Consider the following 20,556-nt stretch of genomic DNA (forward strand, 5'->3'; position numbering starts at 1 on the left):
GCCAACAATCTCTAGCAAGGGTAGATTGTATTTGCTGGTCTTATATGTGCAATCCATGATCACTACATATGGGAATGTGTTGAAAAGTTTGACGGCATTCGGATGAGCCCAAAATATATCTCTAATCACTTCCGATCCGGGTTCATTTCTTTCGAAGTGAACATACTTCTCACCGTCCAACTTCTTCAGCAAGTATTGCATCTCTGTCAGTGACCCACGAACGGATTGTCTGAACCGCTTGCAAACACCATAAATTTGTTGGATGGTAGTCAAGTTTGAAGGATCTTTTTCTTTCAAGGACGCCAACATCTTTCTAGGTGGAACCCAAGTCTTAGCCTGATTTATCTCGTCCTCCTTCTCCTCACTATTCATTCGACCAGCGTAATTGTGGCCAAGTAGTGACTCAGCTGCGAGATGGATGTGTCTACCCTCCATCACCTTCAACCACCATCCTTTACCATCTTTCGTACGTCGTCCTTTTAGCCTAAAAGGACAACCTGTCTTTTGTGTTGACGTTCCTTCAACAAGATCAGGATCTCTGTAGGGAATATACACACTATGCTTCTCACACCCCAGAATGACATATTCTTTTCTTCCCTTCGCACCACTATCAGACTTTGTTGTCACTAAAACAAAATTATTTTCCATAGAAATGTCGCGAACCCATTTCATAAGATCATCTTTCAAAGGGAAACGCTGTTTCAGGATAAACAAGGCATAAGGCATAAAACAAGGCATAAACAAAGCATAAACAAAACATGCAAAAATTTGTGCAATGAGTACCTGATCAGTCTGATACAAATGAGAGACGTCTATAGATATAATCGGAGGTTCAACTGGTGATGGTTGCTCCTCTGGATTATCATTCTCCAATCCAGCAGCATGTATCAATTGTGATTCACAAAAAAAAAGGACTCTGTCATCCCTGGAACCAAAACGGTAAATCAATATCCGACATATTAACGGAAAATCAAAATCCGGTTTTATAACGGAATATCATTTACCGATACATTAACGGAAAATCATTTACCGATACAGTTCACGATACAGCAGCCTAAATTACCAACTTAACTAACTAAACTAACCACTTAAACTAACAACTAACTACTTAAACTAACTACTTAAACTAACTATAAATAAAGTACCAAAAGCTAACAACACTTACCAGAAGTTTAGAGCTTCCCCTTGGTGGAGGTGGTGTTGGTGGTGGTGGTGGTGGAAAATGTGGAGATGGTGGTGGTGGTGGGAAAGTGAAATGTGAGGGAGGAGTGGAGTAATGGTGGAATAAGGTTGTGTGGGCGAGTTATGGGGGGCTGGTGGGGGGTTGTTGGAGGGAGGAGTAATGGTGGAGGGGTTGGTGGAGGGAGGAGTAATGGTGAAAAGGTGATCAAACTGCCAGAAATAATAACGGTTAATGATTAACCGATATAAATATACGCATCAGTTAATGATTAACCGATATTGCTCTTCGTGTTCTGGGTAATGGTATGAAGGTGTTCATACAGAGGAACAATAACTGTTAATGATTTACCGATGTGTATATTTATGTCGGTTAATCATTTACCGATGGGTACTTTTGGGATAAAAAAAAAGGCTGGGGCGCGTAGCCTAAAGGGTGGGGCACCAAACCCAAATCCCGGGGCAAACCAGTCATTCAACACCTTAATGCACAACAATATAATTTTTAGCACGGACATTTTAGTAAAAGTACACATTATTTCCTAAAGATTCGATCCTAGCCGTTTATTCCTCAATCACAATTTCCCTTTTCTTACGTTTCTTTTGCTCTTTTCTGTTCCCTCAGCCTTCCGTTTTGTTTTCCATTCGCTTCCGTTTTGTTTCTCAGCTACCCGTCTTTTCCATTCACTTGGAAGTTGGAATGTCTCCACTCTCCATCTTCACTCTCTTCGCCTCTCTCCCTCTTCTGTTTCTTTGTTTGCGATGTTGAGGCCAGGGATTCCTCTCCCCATTACATCACAAGGCCCTCTCTTTAACCCCAAAGTTGTCGCTGTCGTTTTTTCCGCAGCGGCATCTGCATCGGCAACGAGGTAAAGACCCTGAGGGCTCCGACGGCGTACGAGGTAGGGGAGATAAGTGGTTGGGACAGAAGATCCAGAGGACATAACCTGTGCCATCGTCAATGGCGAACTGAGGAAACTGTTTCGTCCATTTGGAACTTCAGTTTTCGGTGAGTTTTTTAAATATATTCCATTGTTTTGTATTGCTTTGGCATTTTCTCCATTGTTTCCTTCCGTGCAACTCATTCGTGCAAACCTTTGTTCATGTGGTTATGGATATGGATTTGACATGTTCTTCATCCCAAACTCATTTCATTTTATTTATTCTACTTTTTTTTTGGCAAATTAAACCAATTCCGCAGGGTACCATTCTGTCTTCCTTTGAAGCTCACCGATCACATTCTCTTCTGTTCCCAAGGTAAGAACTTTCACCATTTTTCTGTTTGCTTTCCCATAAAAAGGAGTGTTTTTCCCATCATTTTGTAGATCATGAGTCTTTCATTTGGTTACACACATGTTGGACTCCCTTCGCTAAATAATACCTAATTTCTTACTCATCCCCCTCTGCTGCTTCATCTTTTTAGAAATTTAATTATGGTTTAACATCTATCTTTCCCCTCTTATTCCTCATTATTCAATCTATTCATCATAACTTCTTTTTAAAGGATCTAAACCAGGAAAAGAAAGATCAGGAGGAGGTTCTTTTGTGCAGTTTCTTCTATCTCCGCTGCTCACATACCACTATTGATTTTTTACCAACAATTTCACTCCTTCCAATATCTGTGATATTCTAGAAAGTTTTTAACTTTCAGGTATTTTTTGTTGCACTATGAGCTGGATTTGAGCCTTTGCAATCCAAGTTTTGGGTTCAAAGAAGAGTATGTTTTATTTTCCCATTGTTCAGATGGGTGTCGGGCTCTCTGGCACCTCTAATAAGACAAGTGAAACTGCCCAAATACATCAAATTGCTTGGACCTTCATTCCTTAACTATCCAAAACTGTTCCCAGTTTCCACTCTTCATTCTAATCCATGTGTTAGTTTTAAAATTGATGTTTAATATCCAATTTTGTATTCTCATGCACTATCCATTAGTGTAAGTCTATATATCTGTATTACCAAAATGCTTCTCAATCATGCATGATCAAAAGAATCTAAAACCTGATGTAACAGAAAGTTTGGCACTATTGTCCTATATATTCAATTCTTTATGATAAGAGTAAATCTCCAACTAATCTTGGGTTAACTGCAACCTAATTGTTTTTCCCTTTGAGATCACTCAATTGTTCTTATTATGGGTTCAATTGATAATCACATAAGGGACTCTTTAATTTGTATAAGAAAAGCTTCCGCATTAGTGTATGCGTACTCAGTTTTTTTGAGCTGCTACTTATTCTCTTCAACTCAATATCTTTGCTTGCGTAGTTTTTATTTAATTTGACATTTCTTGAACTTCTTTTTATCAGCTACTTCAAGAAGCCTCCATATCCGGATGAAAACATAGAAAAGAGTGCAGGCTATGAGCTGGGTTAGAAGATGGTGCAGTTCTTAATTGGCTCATCATATTACCCTGTTGCATGTTGTTTCTTTGAAGACTTCTGTTAGTTGTAGACCTGTGTTCTACATAGAGTTTATGATGTGGTTAATGTAAGTATCAATTCTTTCCATTGGATTATTTAATCCAAATGTTTTAGAAAATATGGCAGAGAGAATTTTCTATATTGCAAAGGTGTGAAGTTCTCAATATCTTTATTATTATATTCCCTTCTTATTCCAGTTGAAAAGGTGATTTTGAACCGACGGTGGCTACTGTCATGAAAGTAAAGCAAATGAATGCTTCTAAGGTAAACATTAACTTGCCACTGCTTTTAATCATTTTCTCTACTGATTGTTCCACATTTCATGGCAAGGGTAAAAAAACAAATGTTTACAGAAAGATTGGGGAAGGAGGGAACAACAGTGGATCGGAGGTGCATCGAGGTGTTGCTGACTGGAGGCAACACGCTACTCATCTATACTATGGAAGCGGCTAGATGAGGGCATAGATTCTGTTGATGAATGGCTAATGAACTAAAAAGTTTTTTTTTTTCGTTTGGTTGAATTAAGCAGCAAAATGTTGATGTGGCTGCTGAAAAACTCAGTGCTCAGGATAAAGGAATTCAAGTGTTGGTAGATGTTTGTCATGTTTTTATTGCTCAACAAAGGAAGAGTTTGATTAAAAAAGTTGTTTTTGTGAAAGTTTGTTGGTAGATCAACTATGAAATTTGTATAACAACATGATTTGTTATTAGTTCTTCAGATAAACTAGGCTGAAAAATGTGATATATGTTTGTTTCTTTTATTCAATCTTTTGATACAAGGTTTCTTTTATTCAATCTTTTGATACAAGGTTTCTTTTATTTAACTTAACTTCTTATTATGGATTGCACTTCTATTTTAATGTGCATTTATCTTTTGATTTTGGACTAGAAGGTGGAAGATTGAAAGAGAAGGAAAGGGAATAGAGTGTTTGTCGAGAGGCGTCCATCACAGTCAGCGTCTTCAACAGCGGTATAAACTCTTCTTTTATTTTGCTTTATTTATGACTTTTCCTGATCCTTTTCTATTTGTGTGCAAACTTCAAAGTTCAAACTCTACACTTAAGTCATTCCTTGAAGAATTATTTCATTAGTTACTCCTGGCAAACTTGAAACTCTACACATTCTGCTATAAGCCTCTATGCCAAAATTGACGACTAATCAAAATTGTACTTACATTATAAAGCATGGCCATAAGTTCTGAAGATTGTATACCACTCAAATTTCTCTTCTCCATGTCCAAACTTGCAAAAATCTTTCCTAAAACTTAGCATCATTTGATAATTTTACTGAATATGAAAAAATCTATTTTAATGTTGTAAATTGGTGTCTCAGGGAACATCCATTATGCAGGAACCAGAGGACTTCATTAGTAATATGTTCTAATTAAATTGGGAACAACACTAGTGCATCCCTTTGAGGCTCTGAGAATATCCAAGCCTCTCAATTAAGAGACAAAGAGGAGTTTCAAAATGGGTAGATCTTGGATGCTATAAACCATAGGGATTTTAATTTGACATGATTGAGGTCAGCCACACAAAAATTCAGAGCTTGGTACAAGGAGAGAGCAACATCATCGTGGGATATGGATTTGACTATTACCATCAAGAAAGGATTGAAATATTGTTGTGTAGTATCATTGTGATTACCTGTTGTGTGACCTCCCTGTCCTCCCCCTGAAAAAAAAAAGAGAATTTGTTGAGCTTTTTATGTTTTGTATTGCAATTGATTGAAACTTAACCAGTGTTGTATAATAGAAAAATGTAATGATCCTTAATAAAGACTTTTGCGTTGTATAATGGATGGTACCAGGTTAATTGAAAGAGTGTATTGATCCTTATTGGTGAAATTCAAATATTGTTTTGCACTATATGAATATACAAAATTGATAATTATTTGCAAATGAAAAGAAACTTTTTATGGGGTGCTGGCTTTTAGAATTTTTTTTATTTTGGTGCATTGGAATAATAAATTATACCATCCAAAAATTGATCTCTAGATTTTTCCTTTCCATACCCATCTTACCACTTGAGTCATCATTCGGGACAAACTTATTAGAATTTGAATAAGAAATAATATATATATATATATATATTCACTTTAAAAAAGTATATTTTGAAATAATTAATATGTAATTTATCATATTACTAATTTATAAATTACTATATGTTGTAATATATCACACACATACATTCATTCTCATATACGTTTATTTTTTAAAGTATCCTCATATACGTTAGTGTTTAGTTAATATTAGTTACAGATTAAATAAAAAAGTTAACACCAGTTTCATAATTCCATAGGATTTTTTTTATCGGAAAGATAAATAAAGATAAATTTCACATTCCAGGAATTGATCACTGGATCTCCCTCACCCAACCCACATGTACCATAACTCTTACCACTTGAGATATATTCGGGGATATTATAATTTTTTATACATACTATATTATTAAATTTATTAATAATATTTAACCATCGAAGGTTAAGGTAATTAACATTAAATTTGGGTTGACATGATTAATCATTTAATATTTATTCAATATATTAGTTAAAATTAATATTAAAATTAGAAACTAAAGGGTTTTAACATTAGATGTCATATCAATGCTAACAAAAAATTTCACTAAACCTTCCCCTTACAACTATTAGTCTTTCATTTTTGAAATATCAGTTATGAAATTCCATAAGACATGATCAATTAGTTTATATTACTATAATATATTGATTAGTATATTATTAAAGAATATAAAAATTAATCGCCAAAATAAAAGGTTAATGTCAGTTATGGTATTCCAAAAGGTATTATAATCTTTTACAGTTATATTAATTAATAATCTTAAAAAGTGAATTTCCAAGAAATAAATTCATTGAACGTGATAAAATAATTTCTATTACATAATATATTAATTAATATTTATATTGATATTAATCGTCATCAATTCACAACCCTTTCGCTTGCAATTTTTTATTTATTGTTTAGTTAATATTAATTACGCACTAAATAAAAAAGTTAATATTACTGATAGAACTCCAAGAACATGGTTCAACTACTTGGGAGGTTTGTTCCCAACGCATTTTCTATATTTATAATATTTCTCTTGATTTTTCAAAAAAATAAAGAACTCCATAGAACATGGTAAATTATTTTTTATTTATATAATATTTTAATTAATATTAATAATAATAGTTAAAAACTAAAGGTAGATGTTTAACGTTAATTTGATATGAATGCCGAAATAAATATTTGACTAACCCTTTCACCTTCACCAAATTTTGTTAGTGAGGACTAACCCTTACACCTTCACCAAATAATGAGGTTAATATTAGTTAGTGAATTACATTGGATATAATGCAAAAATAAACTTTATGCTAATCCTTTGACCTACAACTAAATTTATTATTATTTTTTATTTAATATTAGTAAGAAACCAAATAAAAAAATTATTTAAGGAATTCCATAGGACATGGCAATTTATTTTTGATTTATATAGTGTAGTAATTAATATGAATCTTAAAAAACTTGGTATCAGTTATGGAATTCTATAGGACATGCTAAATTATTTTGGATTAACAAAATATGTAAATTAATATTAATATTAATCTTAAGCAATTAAAGTTTAGGATTCTTACATTGATATATTTGAAAGATTACATTAAATTTGATATGAATGTAACAATAAACTTTCTACTAACCTTTTCACCTATTTATTTATTTTTGGACAAAACCTATTTATTTCAAAAAAACATTTTCACCTACGCTTAGTTTTTTTTACTGTTTAGTAATAAAAATATCAATTAAGGGATAAAATTAATAGAAATTGGTAATTTTAATTGTATTCGAATTAATATATTTCATATTGCTTTCTATTATATAATCCCAATTAAATTTGAGGAAAAACATTGGAAAACATTTTAATGAAACCATGGTTTGTGAAAACATTTTCTGATTTCATTTTCAAAATTTAGCAAACATGTATTTTTGACTTTTTGTTTTCATTTTCACCGTCGTCGTGTTTGTCGTTGCCACAATCACTGCTAACACTCAAGCCTCACTGCCGCCACCACAAGTGCCACAATCACTGGCGCGTCCTTCACGGATGGCGGCGACAAATTAAAGGCAACTGTGTTCGTGATGGCAGCGAGACATGATAAATTAATCCCAAAATAAAACTTCTAAATTTATATTTTGTTATATCTAAAATTAATTTCTTTCATTAAATTTATAAAATTTTATTTTTGGTGTATTAAATTGCGCTCGCAATTTCAACTTGGATGTGGTGAAAGTTAAAGGCCTCTCCATGAGTGCGGCTCCTAAGGATCGAGCACTCGACCCGGGTTTGGTTCAAAAACTTTCTTTTACTAAACGTAAAAAAAAACATTGACTTTGAAAAATTTAACGCTTAAAAGAAAAAAGAATGTTCTCGAGGGTTAGATCAAGTAACGAGTTAGAAGATATAAGAGTTGTGGAGAATAAAGGGTGAGGGATCAAATTCAAACCCTGGTGAAAGAATTAATTACTTACAATACTAACAGTAAAGATTTTCCAATAAAAAAAAATTACCCTGTGCAACGCACGGGTCACAAGACGAGGATAAATAAGATAAAAGAATAGTAACTCAAAAAACCAAAACAAACATTCAATAAAAAAACTTCTTTCCGATGTACAAAATAAATAAATAAAACATACAAATTTTGGTTCCTTATATCTAAAAAAAAATTGTTCTAATAATCCGTAAAATATCTTTAAAAAAAAATCATAAAGATACAAAAATGGATATCCCCCGTGCATCGCACGGGTAAAAAATACTAGTACTTAATACAAAAGAAAATTTTCTTTGCTCAATGTATTTAATGCAAAAGGTCAAGTTTTCTTTAAATATATACTAGATATAATACTCGTGCGTTGCACAGGTTCGAACACTGAACTAGATATTTAAAAAGTTTAACTACGTATCATTTATGTTACACCTTGTTGGTGAAGTTATGGATTATGATGAAGTTTCTTTTACCTTGTTAAGAAGATTCTTTATAAGTCCTGATTTCTTTGCTATTTATGCAGATTTTAAATTTCGGTCTGCAACCGCAACTTAAAGGGGTTTTTAGTCGTTGCAATTGTATCTTGACCGCCTCATCAACCTGCATTTTTCTGCAATTCTATGACATAACGACAACTATAATATAAAAATAATCTCTGAGCATATGCACTAGTACTACCTCTATCAGTACGAGCACCAATCCAAGCATGCTCTAATCGATCCTAGTTGAGTTTACGGAAACCATTCTCACAAGGAGTTTCACTGTCGAGCACCGAGTTCATGACCTGGATGAACTTGACATCTTGAAGTGGGCCCCAACTCATCCACGCGTTCTCCCCAAAATGCAAGTCCGCAAACAATGCGAGTTTAAACGGTGCGTCTGCCCGCTTCAGAACCAGCCTCTCCGCCGCGACACCTCGTGACAATCTGAATCGTATGGCTGATGACGGTCGGTTGTTATGGGACGATGATACGCTAGTGGAGAATAGTGTTAGAAAAAGCAGAGGTAGCATCGTTGTCTTCCACTAGTTTCCATGATGAGTTGCCATTTGGGGAAGAAGAATAAGTAACGGAACAGGCTCAATAGAAGAACCTCACTGTTAAGTTATCACTGAATTTTTTATTTTTATTTTATTTTTGAATTTGCAGGTGAGGACAGGTCACAGGTCGATGACTTGATGACAACATAATAAGAGTTTTGGAGAAGATTAAAGTGAAATAAATACCCTTGCAAATTATTATCCCCAACCTTCAATTGCCATTTTTGTAAGTATTGACAATCGTGTTCGACCCAAGGGTGATGAAGATTAAAAATTTCAAAAAAATTGCATCTCGTGAGAGAACTTCAAATTAGAAAGTTTTAAAAACCCGCTTTAACACTGTGACCATCACCCATTAACTACAATTGTCAACTATCATCCTTGTTAGTAATTCATTCATAAGTTCAACGATAATGCTCATACCTAGAGTTTCATCGTTGAGCATTGTGTCCATAACCTTAGTGGAGTTAATGTCTTGGAGCGGGCTCCAATCCGTGGACGTGACCTCTTCAAAATGTAGATCCGCAAACAAAGTCATCTTGAAGGGTGCACTTGCCCGCATCTAAATCTGCCATAACACGGGAAAAGAAAATTGTAGTCTGGATCTGCGGTTGATGCCTGGTCATCCCGCTGGTGAGATGATCCCATGGTGGAGAAGACAGAGAGAAAGAAGACGCATCACATCGTCGTCCACATCCACTTACTTCGACAACAAGTGATTTCCATTGTATTTGAACCCAAGAAGTGAAATTGAAAACACAAGCGAATTTAAAATACGAAGCACAAACTAGCAAACACAAAAGTAATTTGAATTAGAGAATATATACCTTAATACAAATTGACATTGCAACACTTTATAATTAATGAAGTATTCAATTTAGTGCCTACTGTTATAATTAATGAACTTAAATCAATCTATTATAAAAATAAATCTTATCAACATATTTTGATGAGAGAGGTGTTGGACATGTATTTGAATTTGAATAGTAATGTGTCAATTTATGAGATTGATGAAGAAGGAAACGACAAAAATACCATCACATTTAGATTTGGACTATGTGAATTTAGAATTATGACTTACGTGGTTATATTTATATATATATATATGTATATATATATGTATGTATATCATGATATAATATTCCATCACACGATCCATAACTTTTTTTTTACATCTTTAACTTTAAGCATAAGAATCAGTTTTTCAGTCTTCCCAATTCATTTTTAAAAAGAAGATACGATGCCTTCTGCTTGACTAATTTGATTCTTGTTGTTTCTTGTTATTCCCCAAGTTGTAGTTTCTTTTTTAACATCTTCCATGATTTTGTAATATAATTAATCTAAGTTATGCAATTAATCTAAGATAATATTTCATGATTATGCAATTTGTCTAGTAACAAAATTAAAATAAGATACTCAGCCATCAAGCGAATATTGATGAATTTATATTTCACAAATGCATGTCTATCTCATATAATAGTTGAATCATGAATACAGATTGATCAAACCGTAGAATTGCAAGCTTATTGTTAAGAGCAACAAACTATCAAAATATAATAGATTAGAGAAACCAAATTGATGTTAAAACTCATATTTAGAGGGTGAGAGAGAGTGAGTGAACTTGTAGTGGAGGAGAAAGATCTTGTGGTTGAGGGTACGGGTGGTTGTAGGAGAGGGTGATAGTTAGGGAGTGTGAGGCAGTAACGGAGGGGAGAATAAGTGATAAGAGGAAAGGGGGCGATGAAGGTAAGATGGAGGTGATTGTTTATGAGTGTAACGAGAGGGAGGAGAAGGGGCACAAGATGAGAGGTGGGGTGACATGATGGGAAGTTAGGCATAAACATGTTGTTGAAAATACTTTTAAAAGTAAGATTTATATTGAAAATCAGATTCCTCGAGAATTTTTGGTAACAAATACAGATAAAACACAGTGGTAAATTTGTAACTGAAATCCTATTAGAAAAATGTGTCTTTACATCATTTTTCATTTTTAGTTCATAATAAGTAGGTTGAATGAAAGGTAGATGAGGTGAGTCGTATTGTTCACGTTAAACTTTGGTTGGGTGAAATCAGTTTTATCTAATATCCGCCATGGCGGTATTTTAGCCTTCCACCATAGCTAATATCCCACCATGTTCCACCATTATTTGTCTCATGTATGGAGGAACTTTGGCTTTCCACCATGACCCACCATTCACAATTAACAATACTGGGTGAAATTCATGTCAGTCATAAAAATATACCAGATTTTAATCTTTGGTCCGTTATGTTTCACTTCTATATAAGTACCAAATACATAAAAAAAAACTCATTCTATTGTATGCGACAAATGCTACCTTACTATCTTACACGGTCCACAAACAAGAAATACCACAAATCCATAAAGATGAAAATGAAACACGAAAGAAGAATGAGATCTTTTCATGGCCACAAGTTCTCGATGTCACTTAGGCTCGGTTCTATGGTTGGTCTTGGGGAGTTATGGGCGACATTAGATTTCTCTTTTGTAGGTTTTGGGGAGTTATGAAAGACAACAAACATCTCTTGTGTAGAATTGCCTTGTGTAGGCCTATAGCATAACCCTTTCCAATGAATTTCTTCCTGAAATTAGGTAGAGACAATATCTAAGGATTTTCCTAACAAAGTACAAAAGATGATAACATGACATGATTTTTGTGACAGCGAAAATATATATCAAAGTTCACCTCAGAGTTGTGATGGAGAAACCGAACAGTGAAGATGCATGTGCAATCTGTCGCATCGTGTAGCCTCCTCTGGATTCTTACTACACGAGCATCAAAGTAGAGGCCATAATCACCCCTTTCCTGAGAAACACCAATAAAGGCCCAAAAGAGTACTAATAGTTAGGGAAATTCCAGAGGAGCTTAAAGGCCACAAAAGAAAATCAAAAGCCATTATGGTTTATATGTTAGAAACAATTCATGTGACTTTGCAAACATATCTATCATGTGGCCACTGGAGACACAAATTAGGTAAATAAATTGTAGTGGAATAAAAGGGGAGAGGGTCCCTTACCAGGAAACATAGTACAAGATCTCCATCCTTCACCTTGGGACAATCTGAAGGTTCCAATGGGATAGATCTCTCTCGCATCTCGTTTTTCACATTCACCCACTCATCCTCCACCTTGCCAAAACCAACATATCGTACAAGAACTTCCTATAATTTGTATGTGACAAGATCAGTTAAATTTTAATCGGTTGTCCACAATATACAAAAAATGAATCCACTGAACCAGTACATCTATCATAAGACGGTAAGATAACTTACAATATTCAAAGGTATGGCAATATATGTTGCATAATGCATATTTTACTTTTCTATTCTTTTTTCAATGAATAAACATATCCTGATCAATACCATGAAATTACATCTAGAGACCATTCACAGATGTATTGTTTACATTTCTTCAGTGATGCCAAGGTAGTTCCACCTAAGGCATTAAGCCAAGGTGCCAGAAAGACCATCACCTTTAAACGTTTTTAATTTTCTTCTGAGCATACTTTCACACATTAGCAAAGTGTTTTATCATTTTTTTCTTTAACTTAAAAATAGAACTTGTTTAAGTGTTTGGCTCAGATAATAACTCGTTGTAAAGTGGTCAATAATGTATAAAAGATAAGTAAGTTTGGGTAAATAAATTTATGCTAAAACATGTTACATTGATTAAAATTACATTGTTATCAATATTTATTTTTCGTTTCCACAACATTAGATTGTACTTTGCTCAGGAAAATTATTTTTTGTGGTTCTTTCCTTAACTTGCTGGATTCCACTATCTTTCACCTTTTACTGCTTAGTTTTCCATTGCATAAAAACCATCAGAGGTTTTTCTATTCTTGACCACCTTAAGCAGACCTAATAGGTTATATATACTACGGCACATAAAACATGCAAGTTTAAATGAAGAAAAAAAAAGTTTCATACAGTTTTCACAGTGTTTTAAGCACAAACCAAGAGAAGAAATTATAACATCTTGTCTACTAAGTGTGTGTCAATTTCAATATCATTCACACAGTTAATAAGTGAGCAGCTCTTGAAGATAAATACTTAAAATCATGCAAGCATAGCAAGTGCGACGTGAACAACCAATCTTTTGTTGATTGATGATTATATATTATAAAGAAAATGTCTCAATTTCTTACAGACCGAAAATAAAAATAATAATGATACGATAGAATCTTACAAGTTTGCCAGCCCTCGAATATCTGAAGTTGCGACACATTGCAACATCATGCCTGTACATGGAAATAAATATGAGAGGTTGGGTGCACAGCCTAAAGAAAAGTAACAATGAAAGTTTTCTTTGTAATGAAGGGGAGATGTTGCTTGGGTTTTTTCCCTTAAAGGGGGAGGGGGAAGATATCACCTTCAATGTTGTTCATATTAGAATTCACAAACATAAATTAGGCCACACCTTTAATATAATATAACCCAAGAGTTAACAAAAAGCCACATTGCATATCATTGCTAAACTCAAAAGTAAAAATAGTCATAATGCTTAATAAGAAGCCTATTTCGCACCATGCTAAGTCTTTCTTAGATCTTGCTTCAGACGCGAACACGCACTCTGAAACATCTGCACTTCGTTTACCTGGCATTATGATGAAAATGTTAATGATAATGTGGAAATTTTAAAGACAGGTTAATATCAGAACATGATTGTTATTAGTTCTGTATTGCTTATCATTACATCTTAAAACCTATTGAAATTAGTTTAAACTTTATATAACTGTTATAATCATCATTATTTACGGTATATCATCATTATTTTCTTAAGATGTCTCTTTCATCATGTCCCAACAACCATGACATGGAATATGAATGCTATGAGCTTATGAACTTACAATTGCACAACTTATAAAGCATAACACTATTAAGTACAAACTACTGCATCAAGCACTCATTGAGTTTCCACTAAAAGGAATCAAGAAACGTAATTTGGCTGGAAGAAAAATGGTGAAAGTAATTATTCAAAAAAAGCACATGCATACTACATGAATGATACTACTTGAGCATGTAAGATTTTCTAAATGAAAAATAGAAATTACTTTAAACAAGAAATGTTATAAAATGAAGGAAATTGAATTGCTCTATCTAAACAGGGGATTTTGCAATTTAAGGAAACAAGAGATTTTATAAATCAAAGAATTTAATCGATGTAACAGAATTTTCCAATGCGTTACCCAAACAAGGGAAAAGGACAACCTTCTAGAATTGTAGAGCTTTCATTTCTTAAAACGGATTTATTTGAAAGATCAACAACTTGATTCATAGTGTATGCAGAAGCAACTTAATCCTGTGGCTCGTTAAGCTGATTTTGGAACCACTGCTGCACCTGAAACCCAGTAAAACCAATGCACCATTATCATAGTTTCTCCATAAATTCTAAAAGGTGTATAAATGATAATAATGGAAGTGTAATAACCTGTTCCTTCGATATGAAAGTTTTATTCAGAGCACTGTTCAACGAGGAAAAATCAAAATCAAAGCAAGTTAATTATTCAACTACGGGTTTCAGGGGAAGGTGGGTGAATGGTGATGACGACACGATCTGGATCTGTATAGAGGATGTGGCGGTGATGGGAAGATTGGAAAAGGGAATATGGAGCAGATGTAGTCTGATTCGTACAAGGAGGGAACAATGGTGGTGCGTTTGGGTAGAGAAAAGGAACAATAGTGGCGCTTGAGTCAGATCGGTGTTGAAGAGGGTTGATGTGGTGGTGTTTCAAGATCGGAAAAGGGGAAATGGTGCAGGACTGGGTCTCGTAGGAGGAAGATATGGTGGTGATGGAATATGAGATGGTGGCTAGCGGCTCTGGTAGAAGTGGCGGCTGGTGAGGGTTTTAAGAGAAAAAGGGTTTGGAGTAGAAGAGAGAGTTGAGGTCTCTGCTAGGGTTAGGGTCGGCTCTCCATTGCTTGGTGTTATATTTGAGGCTTGAGGAGGCTTAAATAGAACTAGGGTTTTACCTAAAATTACTTTTATGCCCCTGCAACCACTTTTTTTTATTTTCCTTATTTTTGTTGAAGCAGTTTTCGTTTCTCGTTTTGGGCTTTTGGCCCTTATTCTTCATAAAGTGTTTTTAAAAATTCTGGAGTATCAGGAAAGAATACACAAAGTTATGTTTAAAGATATGATCACGGGAAGATTAAATTCACCTAAAATTTGAAGCAATATCCTGGCAGAGATTCTCATAAAGCGCATTTCCTCCCATTTCATTGTAAATTTCCTCAAATTCCCGTATCTGTGAATGGTGATGGAGCATATGAAATAGATGAAGTGGGCAAAGAAAGACTTTTCCATTGCATGTGGAATGCGATGCAATGTAGAGCACACAAGGACATTCAATTACATATATGTATGTATAACGAATGTGAAACGAAATGATTCAAGAAAACATATTCTCATCCCTAGTGAACAAAAATCACCTGATCAGTAAAGAGCTTCGGAAATGGAGGATCACATAAGCTTAATTCAACCATCATTTCATTCAAAGGCTCCATAAAAATCAAGGAGAGATGACTACGCAAAGACTTGTCAGTGTCACCAAAAAGTTGTAGAGGAGGAACGGGATTGAAAATACAAATAACTAGATATAACGCACGAGTTTATTTATATTATTTCATAATATTGTATAAAAATTAATATAGTGTAATTTTTTTGTTACTAAACGGAAGAAAAAAACAACAAAACAAACTAAGCTACTGCATCCTACATTAGAGAAGCAATCAAACTTGAAAACGACTGCCTCCAAACATGTCGCGGCACACCTTCTCTTGAAGCAGAAAATAATTGTGTTGAGACATGTGAATAAATAACATTAGAGTTTTTGTGTATTAAATTGTTCATATTAGAGTTGTCTTTCTGTAAATTTATTTATTTTTTTACAAATAAATATATTTCTTACTTTTTAAACATTTCACCATTTTTTCTCAATTTATTATTGATAATTAATATTATAATTATTTTTAATTAAGACTCAGTAAATTATTTTTTAGAAGAATCTAAAATTGGCATTAATACTTACGAATTAATAACATATAATAGTCATCAATAATTGAATTTATTATTATTTTTATTAAAAAAAAGTTCAACTGAATTTTAAAATGATATATTTAACTTTCTAGTTAATATATATTTTTTATACGTGAAAATAGCAATAAGTTTTATTTGTTGTTTTTATTAAATATATCAAATGATATATCAAATGATGTTTAATAATTAAAATTAGAAAATATTATTTTTCCAAAGAGAAAAAAAACCTAGAGAGATGTGCTCCTCCCTCTCTCTAGACTCAAGGGATGTCTCGTTGGGAGCAAGGAACCGACAGGAAGATAGAGGCAAGGAACCATGGAGATATGATCTAAGGGCGGAGTCGTCAAAGGCGGTTCAGACGAGTCACAAGGATGGTCAGCAGAGGGCTTCGGTGTGGCAAAGGCTAGGAGAGAGGAGCTCCAAAAGAGAAAACTGGCGAGAAGATGGGACCTTCACCAAGAGACAGAATCTGAATAAGGAATTGACATCTGAAGGAGAATCACAACGTACCTTGTTTATTGATGGTCTTGATGATCATGTATCCTATAATAGAATCAAGGAAACTTTTTCCAAGATTGGGAGGATAACAGGGGTTTTTGTGCAGAAATGGAGGAAGAGCCATAGAAGAAGCAAGTTTGGTTTTGTGAGGTTCCTGCAAACGAGGGATGCACAAAAGGCTATTCAGTCCCTAAATGGAGCAAAGATTGGGAGCAAAAGTATCCAAGTATCTGTTGCTAAATATCCATTCTTTCACAAAGACAGAGGACGTGGGAATTGTAACGCCCCGATTTCTCGTGCGTCACGGAAAACCGGATATCCATTTTCACAAAGAATTTTCGTCGTTCAATTAATTATTCTTAATTAATGACAAACCATTCATTATTACGAAAACCTCGAATGTTAAACCTCCTTTGTACTCCAATTGATCGTAATAAATAAATCATGGGCGAAGAATGAAATGAAACGTAGGTTCTATTAGCAGAAGATAAACTGTTTGAACCGGAAATGAAATAAAATAGCAAAATGAGACACTCGCCCATGCGAGGCCAATTATTCAAAATTAAGGGTACTCAAATATCCCCAACCGTTACAAAACTGAGTTGATAAAAAGTAAATAAAATATCTCGGCACGAAGCTCACTCCGCCCCAAGGATACCCTCAACTCTCTTCTTGGCGTCCCTCCCTTCTGGATTGGCAGGGTCTCCATCAGAACCCTCAAGCCACCCATTCCGCTGCTCCTTGGCCGGCGCTTGAGGCTTGGACACTACTTCTTCAGATGGGTCGAGCTCCATAGAAGAGACCCTCGAACCATCATCCTGGGGAATCTGAAATCGTGGAGGTGCGTAGGGCATACGAATGGTTCCTCCATGTACGCGCTGGACCTCCATCACCCCTCCATACACGTCATAACTCGTCAACTCCGCGCCGCCGACATAAATCCTCCGAATCCCGAACGTGTCGGCCATCCAGGCTCGGTCTTCCTCCTCATTGAGGAGTTTCAGCTCCAGAATGTGGACTGACGACTGTGAAGTCAGCACCATCTACCCGCCCCCAAGTAAACACATAGCAAACAAGCAAGGGTCAGGTCTAAAAGGAAAACAACAAGAACATACAGTACAGTGGATATAAATGAACATCATCCGCTATCGAAATAATTCTCTTTCTCTTTAAAGTTTTAGATGTTAGTTAGTCACCTAACGATTCCTCACTTCTCACAACCCGCCAAACACTTCCATGGCCATCTTCGTGCTTCCGCAGAGGCACGGTAATCACGGTGACCGCAGTCAACCAAACACGTGGAGCCGCAATGATCCACAAAAATCACGGTGACCGCAGTCAACCAAACACGTGGAGCCGCAATGATCCACAAAAATCACGGGTGACCGCAGTCGACCCAAAATCTCCCTCGCGTGCAAGCCCATCGTTCTCATGGACCATAGTCTACCCGACCTATGTCCGTAAATTAATTAATTTCACTTGCAAGCGAGTCACAACAATATTAGTTCTTTTCCTCTTTGTTCTTAAGGCTCTAAGTCAGTCACCCTAAGTCTTTAGCTTAACCGCACACATTAAATAGCACCATTCACGATAACAAGGGAATTACAGCTAGGTGAGCGACCCTTGTTACCAATAATCACAACTCATGCACCTTGAATCGTAGAAAGATCATCAAGTGTGAAGGTATGAAAAACGGTAGAAAGGGGGGGTTTGAATAACGTTTTCAGTACAAAACTTCCACCTTAAAGATTTTGGCAAATCTTTCGAGAACTTAAGTGCTAAAGATAAGAGATAGAAAAGCACACAAGGATTTTATCCTGGTTCACTTGATAAATCACTCAAGCTACTCCAGTCCACCCGTTAAGGTGATTTCTTCCTTCTTAGAATGAAGGCAATCCACTAATCAGGTAAGAGTTACAACTGCACTTGAAACCTACAAGTGACTAACAATTACACTGACTTAGCTCACACTAAGATTCACTCTCTTAGTCTTCTCTAGGATCCGATCAACCTTGATCTCCTAAAGGAATCACCACTAAGATTCACTCTCTTAGTCTTCTCTAGGATCCGATCAACCTTGATCTCCTAAAGGAACTAAACAAACTGTTTATCAAAGAATTGTTTACAAGAGATTTGCTTCTTAAAAAGCTAATTGTAAACTCAATGAATTTCAGATGAAAGAAGGCTTAGAATATTTTGAATATGTCTTGCGCGTGTGTATTGCTTCTTCTTAGTTTCTTAGCCGCTTCTTTCAATCTTCAGCCTCTATATATACTCCAAGGATTAGGGTTGAGCGTTGCATGTGAAATGCTACCGTTGGAGGGCAGTTCTGGAAAATCCAGCTTCTGCTGTGGCTGAGAACGTTAGGTAGGTCGTCAGGAAGGTACACTTGCTTTTGTACTTGGATAGCGACTTGACCTTTTAACCTAGGAGACTTCTGATCAGGGGAATACTTCATATTGGAACTTGTGAAGCCGGTTGATCAGAGTCAGAGGGAAAGCACAGATCCTCTGACCATTGTATCTTCTGATTCTGAACTCAGAGGGAAGAACATGGCCTTCAGAGTTTCTTGCTTCTGGACTTCAGAGTTTCCACTATTCAGCTTCTGGATCTTCAGAGTCTTCTACACCATCAGAACATCTGAACCTTCAGTGTTTCTTGGTTATCAGAACTTCTGGATCTTCAGAGCTTCTAGCGACTGAGTCCACATCAGAGTTTGTATAGCTTCAGAACTTCTGAAGCTTTTCCACTGTTCATACTGAACATGGTGAATGCGAAAGCGTTGCTTGGGTTACCCTTTATACACAGTGTTTCTGATTTGTGTGAGATTGAGTTGAGGTCAGAGCCTGTAAATAGCACACTCAGAAAAACACGTTAGAGTACCACAATTGTTCATATCAAAAGGTTAACTTGTAATCATCAAAACATAGAGTTGTACTACTAGATCAAAACTTGATCTTACAATCTCCCCCTTTTTGATGATGACAAAACTAAGATTTTTGATGAACAATTCTTAAACATTAAACTGAATTCACTCAGAGTTTAGAGATATAGAATAAGACTTATCCTGATGTGAATAGTTTATCTTGCTCATTCTGAATTCAAGTCACTGCTTGATTTTGAGCTTAGCTCCCCCTGAATCTAATACTTGATGAAAACGTTAGTAAAGTCTAGATTCTGAGCTAAATGATGTAAGAGTTCAGAGTGAAAAACTTATGACATAGATGAAAAACGAATAATCAGAGCGCATAAGTGATCAGAGTCATGGACAAGGTATCAGAGTCTTGGGTATCAGAGTCAACTTAGAGTCACTTCAGAAGAAGTGAAATGTATTCCTTGTATTTGCCCAGTGACACATCTATGGTCATGAAGGTGGAACTCTTAAAATCTCCAAAAGAAAAATAAATCACACTAACACATCTTACACATCAAAAACTGGGTTTACTCCCCCTTTTTGTCATAAGCAAAAAGCTTGGGGTGTGAAAAACTTAGCTTGAAGTACAAGGTACTCCCCCTTAGAGAAGGTCTAAGTTTAAAAGAAAATGAAAACGATGTAAGAATCAGAGTTAGGCGAAAATAAATAGAAGAGTTAATGCAAGGGATGAACGTTTACCACCGGTCAAGTGAGTAAATAGAAGGGTCAGTTACCAAGAACTTAACCTCGAGAAACTGTAATAGCATTAACTTTAAGAGAGAAAGTGAAGCCTATAAAAAGCGTTGGAGAGAAAGGTAAGCATCACACCTCGAATAATTTTCAGTAAAAGAAAATGGCATCATACAACGTAGCACTAGAAGAGCTGAGGAAGAAGGCCTTTGAAGAGGACTTGTTC

The 20,556-nt window shown here is 35.3% G+C and overlaps 1 protein-coding gene and 1 long non-coding RNA gene across 5 annotated transcripts; one reads left to right on the top strand and one right to left on the bottom strand.

Moving 5' to 3' along the window:
- The first annotated feature begins 1,822 nt into the window (after positions 1-1,822).
- On the top strand, positions 1,823-5,470 carry LOC130734046 (uncharacterized). 4 transcript variants are annotated; one of them, XR_009017724.1, is made up of 6 exons: positions 1,829-2,188; positions 2,381-2,436; positions 3,483-3,663; positions 3,794-3,860; positions 3,950-4,566; positions 4,929-5,470. It is a non-coding gene; the product is annotated as an uncharacterized LOC130734046 (long non-coding RNA). The 4 variants fall into 4 exon arrangements; XR_009017721.1 differs by having other exon boundaries at positions 4,486-4,566; positions 4,929-5,465; XR_009017723.1 differs by having other exon boundaries at positions 4,489-4,566; positions 4,929-5,465.
- Positions 5,471-11,592: 6,122 nt separating this feature from the next.
- LOC130729475 (protein SAWADEE HOMEODOMAIN HOMOLOG 1-like) lies at positions 11,593-17,769 on the bottom strand. The gene is made up of 6 exons (XM_057581251.1): positions 17,385-17,769; positions 13,717-13,786; positions 13,379-13,430; positions 12,208-12,351; positions 11,877-11,996; positions 11,593-11,772 (listed from the first exon to the last, which is right to left on the bottom strand). Exons 1-6 carry the CDS (start codon positions 17,767-17,769, stop codon positions 11,593-11,595), a joined length of 951 nt encoding a protein of 316 aa, XP_057437234.1.
- Between the last annotated feature and the right edge of the window lie 2,787 nt (positions 17,770-20,556).

The sequence above is a fragment of the Lotus japonicus genome, chromosome 1 (assembly GCF_012489685.1).
Source record: "Lotus japonicus ecotype B-129 chromosome 1, LjGifu_v1.2".
NCBI classification, from domain to species: Eukaryota; Viridiplantae; Streptophyta; class Magnoliopsida; order Fabales; family Fabaceae; genus Lotus; species Lotus japonicus.

What these genes read in the sequence shown, in the direction of transcription:
- LOC130729475 (XM_057581251.1), bottom strand. Translation starts at nt 17,769, where the DNA reads ATGGTGCTGACTTCACAGTCGTCAGTCCACATTCTGGAGCTGAAACTC. An exon ending in CGCCAAGAAGAGAGTTGAGG is followed by an intron (nt 13,787 to 17,384) that starts GTATCCTTGGGG and finishes TCATAATGCCAG; the next exon opens with GTAAACGAAGTGCAGATGTT. An exon ending in TTCTCCATCACAACTCTGAG is followed by an intron (nt 11,773 to 11,876) that starts GTGAACTTTGAT and finishes ACCTAATTTCAG; the next exon opens with GAAGAAATTCATTGGAAAGG.